Source organism: Notolabrus celidotus, chromosome 12 (genome assembly GCF_009762535.1).
Source record: "Notolabrus celidotus isolate fNotCel1 chromosome 12, fNotCel1.pri, whole genome shotgun sequence".
NCBI classification, from domain to species: Eukaryota; Metazoa; Chordata; class Actinopteri; order Labriformes; family Labridae; genus Notolabrus; species Notolabrus celidotus.
In genome coordinates, this window is record NC_048283.1 from 21676623 (window position 1) to 21682622 (window position 6000).

General features: G+C 38.6%; 1 protein-coding gene across 1 annotated transcript in view; it reads left to right on the top strand.

Annotated features, from left to right (window-relative positions):
- Positions 1–4399, top strand: part of sntb1 (syntrophin, basic 1) — a 49398-nt gene extending 44999 nt beyond the window's left edge. The window contains exon 8 of the mRNA XM_034698370.1: positions 1426–4399. Within this exon, the coding sequence (XP_034554261.1) occupies positions 1426–1518 (93 nt within the window). The 3' untranslated portion in view covers positions 1519–4399. The remainder of the gene's footprint in view (positions 1–1425) is intronic.
- The last annotated feature ends 1601 nt before the right edge of the window (positions 4400–6000 follow it).

Sequence of the window (6000 nt, forward strand, 5' to 3'; positions counted from 1 at the left end):
TTTTAAAATAATATTCAGATACACATTTTGTTGAATTGATTTTAATCCACCCTTATCTGAATAGATTTTTTACCGTCTTTAGATATATGCTTACATCCCTACTCATAGTGCTTTTTTTACTACTTGTGACATTCACCCATTCACTCACTGATGGTAGAGGCTTCTTTATAGTAAGGGGACATCGGTATTAGCTAATCTCATTTGTACACATTCACACACTGCTGAACAACAGCAGGCACAATTTGGGGTTCTGTGTCTCACCCAAGGACACTTCTGCATATTGCAGCTGGAGCTGGGATCAAATCACCAACCTTCCGCCACCTGACCGACTACCTTCTGAGCCACAGCAGGTTTTGTTTTGCAATTTACAAAAACAGAAAATGCATCCAAGAGCTATACCTGTTGAGTGTAAAGGCATTTGTTAGACCCCTATATTTGAATGGGTTTAGATTTGTATGTAAAAACATAAAAAAAAAAAAAGCTCTTTAGATGCCCCTAAAATGTATAAAACATGGAAAAAGTGGCCTCTCGATGCCCCTCAAATGTATAACACTCAAAAAAGTGCCCTCTGGATGCCCCTCAAATGTATAACACTCAAAAAAGTGGCCTCTCGATGCCCCTCAAATGTATAACACTCAAAAATAGTGCCCTCTGGATGCCCCACAAATGTATAAAACGTAGAAAAAGTGGCCTCTGGAATGAATGTCCCTCAAATGTATAAAAGTGTAAAAAAAAAAAAAAAAAAAAAAAGCCCAATGGATACTCAGGGTAGTTCATTGTTATTTTTTGCTAATTTTGTACTATAATCATAATATATGAATAAATAAGAAGTTTTTTTCCTTTTTCATACTTCAATTCCCCCTACAAATGGTCACATATACTGTATATTAACTAGAATACAGTATATAGGCCATTAATGACGTGATGGCCTGATCATTCTTCATTGCACTAAGTTTACAGAACCTGAGGTAGCCTCTAAAACTTCCTCTGTGTTCAGTTCGACCACGTCAACAGTAGTCAAAGCGTGGATTTGTAGGTTAGAACCTCCCTGTAGACTTGGAGAACAGGAAATGAGTCATAGTGCTGGTGAAATCGCCGTCTGTTGATTCAGGCTATGAACAGAGCTTTCTTCTCACTGATCTGGTGTTTGTGTTTGTACAGTGCTTGGCTCCAGTTATCACTGTGTAATCCTTGCCTCATGGGGAACTGTGTTGACTGTGTAGTTAGTTTTGAATTATATTTAATGATTTGTGCTTAACAAACTCGTTTTCTTTTTCCTTTCCTTTCTTTCTGTTATCTAAAATGTGTTTCTGCCTGCTTCGCTTTATTCGTTTATCATTTTCTCTCCTCTTGTCCTCAGTGATGTTTTGCATTATTTTGTCTTGTTCTGCTTTTTAACTCCAATGTTTTCCTTTTCTCCTGCAGCAACTGGACCTTCACTCATGTCCAAAACCGATCGTCTTCATCCTCCACTCCTTCCTCTCTGCTAAGATCTCCCGCCTGGGTCTGGTGGCCTGACTTTAAAAAGGATACTTCATCTACTATGAAAACAAAAATCAACCTTATTTAGGCACCTCTCTGCAGCCTGCATGCAGTACTCCATGTCAAACTTTCAGCTGAGGACCCAAGCCGAGTGAATGTAGCCTCTATCTGGAAATTGACCTTTCCTGGGTCTTAAACTTCAAGTTAAAGAAACACTGGAGAGACCAACCTAGATCTGTTTTACTTGTACAACAAGGACATAATTCTTAGGGACAAACCCCGCTTTTTATGGCTGAAACAACTGAAACCTGACTGAAGAACCACAGAAGAAAAAACAGGCTGAACCAGGAGCTGAAGGATGGTGTATACAGGCAGAAAGGAGCCGATTGGGCATTACTGTCACGTCCAGGATTGGAAGGACTGGACTTTTGCAGCACAGTTGAGATGAATTCACTTTTAATTCAATCACAACGTAATGGCAAACTGCCTTCCATTTACCGATTATATCATTTATCCATCATTAGTTCTGAAAGCACACTCTGAATTTCACTCTGTCATTTCTCTCCACCAAATATTTGACACACTGTGGACAAACTTTATACATTTGTCTTTGTTAACGTCCCCTGAAATGTCTTGTTGGCTGTGTCAGCATTCATCATGGAGAACTGGAGGGCACAGTGGTCTGGAGAGTTTCCCACAATGTGACAGCTGACTCCACCTATAAATGTCATGCTTTTTTTTTTGAATGGGTTGCATATGGTGACCATCTGGTGGTTAAGATATTTCATTGTTAAACTGACTTGACAGTGATCTTAAGTGTCCAAGTCTTAAAATATGATTTAAAACTCAATTAATATAAATCCACACATGGTTTAAAATCTTTTATCATTTATCACTCAAAAACAAGAAAAAAACGAAACAAAGATCCAACTTCTACAAACTGATATAATTTTTTCCACAACATTATGGGTCCAGGTGAGATTACTAGGGATGGGCATTTCAATCCAAAATACCATTCAATATCACTGGCATCTATTCAACGATTATTCGTAATCGAGCCCCCTTGCACTGAAGATGTAGACAGTAAACATACACACTCCACGGGACCTTTATCTTTGTTTCTGTGAGGCAACAGCATGGCATGTGTGTTTACATCTAACAGCCACGCTCAGTCTCTGCAGTTTCTGAGTCTCACACCACTACACACGTATTTCCAGCGACTGTAGCAATTTTTGTTTCTTCTTTTGCTATTTAATGCAGCTAGCATTCTTCACCTCCTGCCAACCACTTAATGCGGTTAGCAAACAGCTTTAAGATGCTCTGTAGCCTCCTTCTGGCGGAAATACCGTATTACAAACAGACACAAGTGAAAACGATGAAAAATTGTACTTTTAAAACGAGATTATTCGCATGAACTCTTCAATTTTTAATAAGTGAACGAATATCATTCATAGATCATGTCCCATCCCTAGAGATTACATGTCTTTTTGATGCAGTTAAATTTCCACTTACATAAACATATCACATAAATTTGACATTTTAGGATTAGGACATAAGTGCATATGATTAAATTAGAAAAATACCATAACCTAATATTGAAGACAACGGTCAAAAGCAATATTAAGATCTCTCACCAAATTTACCTTTTTACTTTCTTGCTGAGATTGAGATGAGTATCTGTAACACATTAAACAGCAGCCAGTAAGCAGGTAGCTTTGAGTCTGATTGCAAACAATGGAAACAGTTACCACTTTCTCAATAAATCAAAATCCACCTACTAGCACCGCCAAAGGTCACTAATAAAGACGTCAGTCATCAACACACACAACAAATGAATCTGCACAAAGCTATGTCAAAGTATGACCTGACATTTGTACGCTTTGTTTTTTTTATACAGATTAATTAAATACGACTTAACATGCTAATTAGTGAGCATTTGAGGTGCTTGAATGTGGACTCAGTGACCTTTGGATCAATTATTATGCTAACCAGCTACTTCTCCTGTTAGCAAGACAGTGAATAGGTGTATTTTCCAGCTGGTTTGAACTCTTCCTTCATGGATCACCAGCCACATCATAATGGATATAGATTAATCATTCCTCATTCAGGTAATGGTTTGATATTGAATGATGAGATTTTTAAGGATGAGTAATTAACTGAGATCTTTTGTTTCTCTTTAAAAATACAACCCAACAACTTGCAGAATCATCCTCCACCCCAACAAGCACACGACTGCCATGTGTGCTTCTCATTTTCATAATGTCAATCCAAATTAAATCAAATGATAACACAATCACCAAGTATTCTTTCTCTCTGATTAGCAAGGTGGCCGTTGCAAGAGCCTTCAGTGTTTATTGAGACCTTCAGAAGCCAGTGCAGGACGTTATGTTTTGGATATCATGTCACTTGCATGGCTGGCTGCCTGGTCCTTTCCTCGTGCCTTCAGATGACTGAGAAGAAAACATTTGAACTTTGAAATAAACATGCACAGATGTGACAAACTGAGTGTGGACCAACAATGTGCTTTCTGTGATGGCTATTTTCCTATGGTTTCATACACAGAAATACTCCACCAGCAGTTATTTTGTGATAGCTCTCTTCATTATATGGCACTCATACTCATTTCCAATGATCATCTGCAGTCACACTGTGAAAAATGATTTACTCTTTATGTGCTTACCACATGGTAGAAGAACTGTCACCTGTTTCGTTCTTATCAGAAGATAGTGGAAGCATTTTAACACTTTTGTTAGCCAAGAATCCAGCACTTACTGCTACCCTCAAGTAGAGTGAAGCTCACTGAGCAGAGGCTGCCTTGATATGTAGAATACTCTGATGCCTTTGCCAGCTACTGTACTGTCACTCAGAATGATAAAGTTTAGTTTTTAACTCAAATGGTGCACATAAATCATGTATTTAACAAATGTGACGTGATGAGTTTGTCTTTTTTTTCGTGTTCACTTGTCATTTATTCATTTCTCATCAACAGGAAAATACACATCAGAAGAGGCAGCTTGGGAATCAACCTTGGGAGTTTAATTTTCACTTCTTTCATATTAAAATTTAAATTACTTGTTCTTCAAGTTGATTGCTAATGATGCTTGTTCCTAATTATTTCTTGATATGACTTTATTAGGAGGATGTTAGACTACTCTGTGAATCCACCTAAGATTGAAATGAACTCAGCCCAGCTGTAAACACACACATATTCTCTGCTGACAGTATTTTATATCAGGGACAGATTTACTGTCTGTCAGTGACGGTTCAGCTTGGTTAAGAGTGTGTTTTACTGACCAGATCAGCAGAAGGATTCATGTGTCTCTGTGCAAATAGCTTGAGATTAATTGCGTTGTAGGCAGCCCTTAACACAATCGTAACTCTTTGACATTGTTTACTTGGCTGCTGGGTAATGAGCTGGCATCCTTTGTGTCTCCCTCACACACACAAACAGATGGATGGACACATTAGTGTTACTGATGCTAAGGAGTTTGGCCCTCAAACAAAGTCATAACTCTTGACATTGTATACTCGCTGACATTGTTTACCCGCAGATTTTCCCACCTCTTTGTGTTTATCACCGTTCCCCTTCTGTTCAGGTCGTTATTGGATCAAGTCGGACTCTCTGTGGGATACTAAATGTCTGCAGGTAGCAATTGTTGTATCATGAGAAAGGAAAACACAAAGGACTCTTTCCAGGTCAAAAACCAGTGATTGTGCCACTCTTTGGACCCACACACACATGGACATCTGCTGTTGGAATTTGAACACACAACCTCAAAGTCATCCATGCCCTGCCATATCCAGAGAAAGAAATATAGGTCAGTTCTTCACTCAAGGGGATTAATGAAAGCTAGATCAATTAGCAATCGGTCATAAACTCTGGGTGTGTATTTGTGTGTGCGCTAATGAGCATTAGGAGTTGTGTTTATATAGAAACCTTTCTCGCTAACATGCAAACACATTCCACCAAGGTTGTTTTGTTTGTTTGTTTGTTTGTCTGTCTATAAAAGGGAGGCAGAATGAACAGCTTTTGTCTTGGCTCAGTCTTATGTTGCATTCCTCAGCTGTAACAGGTCCTCACAGGTATGTATATTTGGGTCTATGTTCTTGCATGTAGAGGTAGGGCTGTGTCCAGAGGGGGCAGCCTGAGTCCCATTGGCCAACCCAGGTACCACCACAAAATTTTAATCTATGATGGGTTATTTGCCTGATCATAGGCAGACTTATATTAAAACCAACTTTTTGGACTGTGTTAGAACAGGCTGCTAGAAGTTTTCCTGGTATTCAAAGACAGCAAGTTGTTTTCTGTTGTTGGTGCTTTAAACTGTTGGAGAAAATTCACGAATGTATTTCATTAGACGGGTGCATAGGAGAGGAATCGACGCATCAAACAGTTCAATTTAACTTCTCGCTTACTGTCAAATCATCATTTTTAGGCAATGTTTCAGTAAGTGTTGCCACTATGATGCTCAAAATACAGGAAAATAATGTGTCTAATTCTTACAATAGCTATAACTA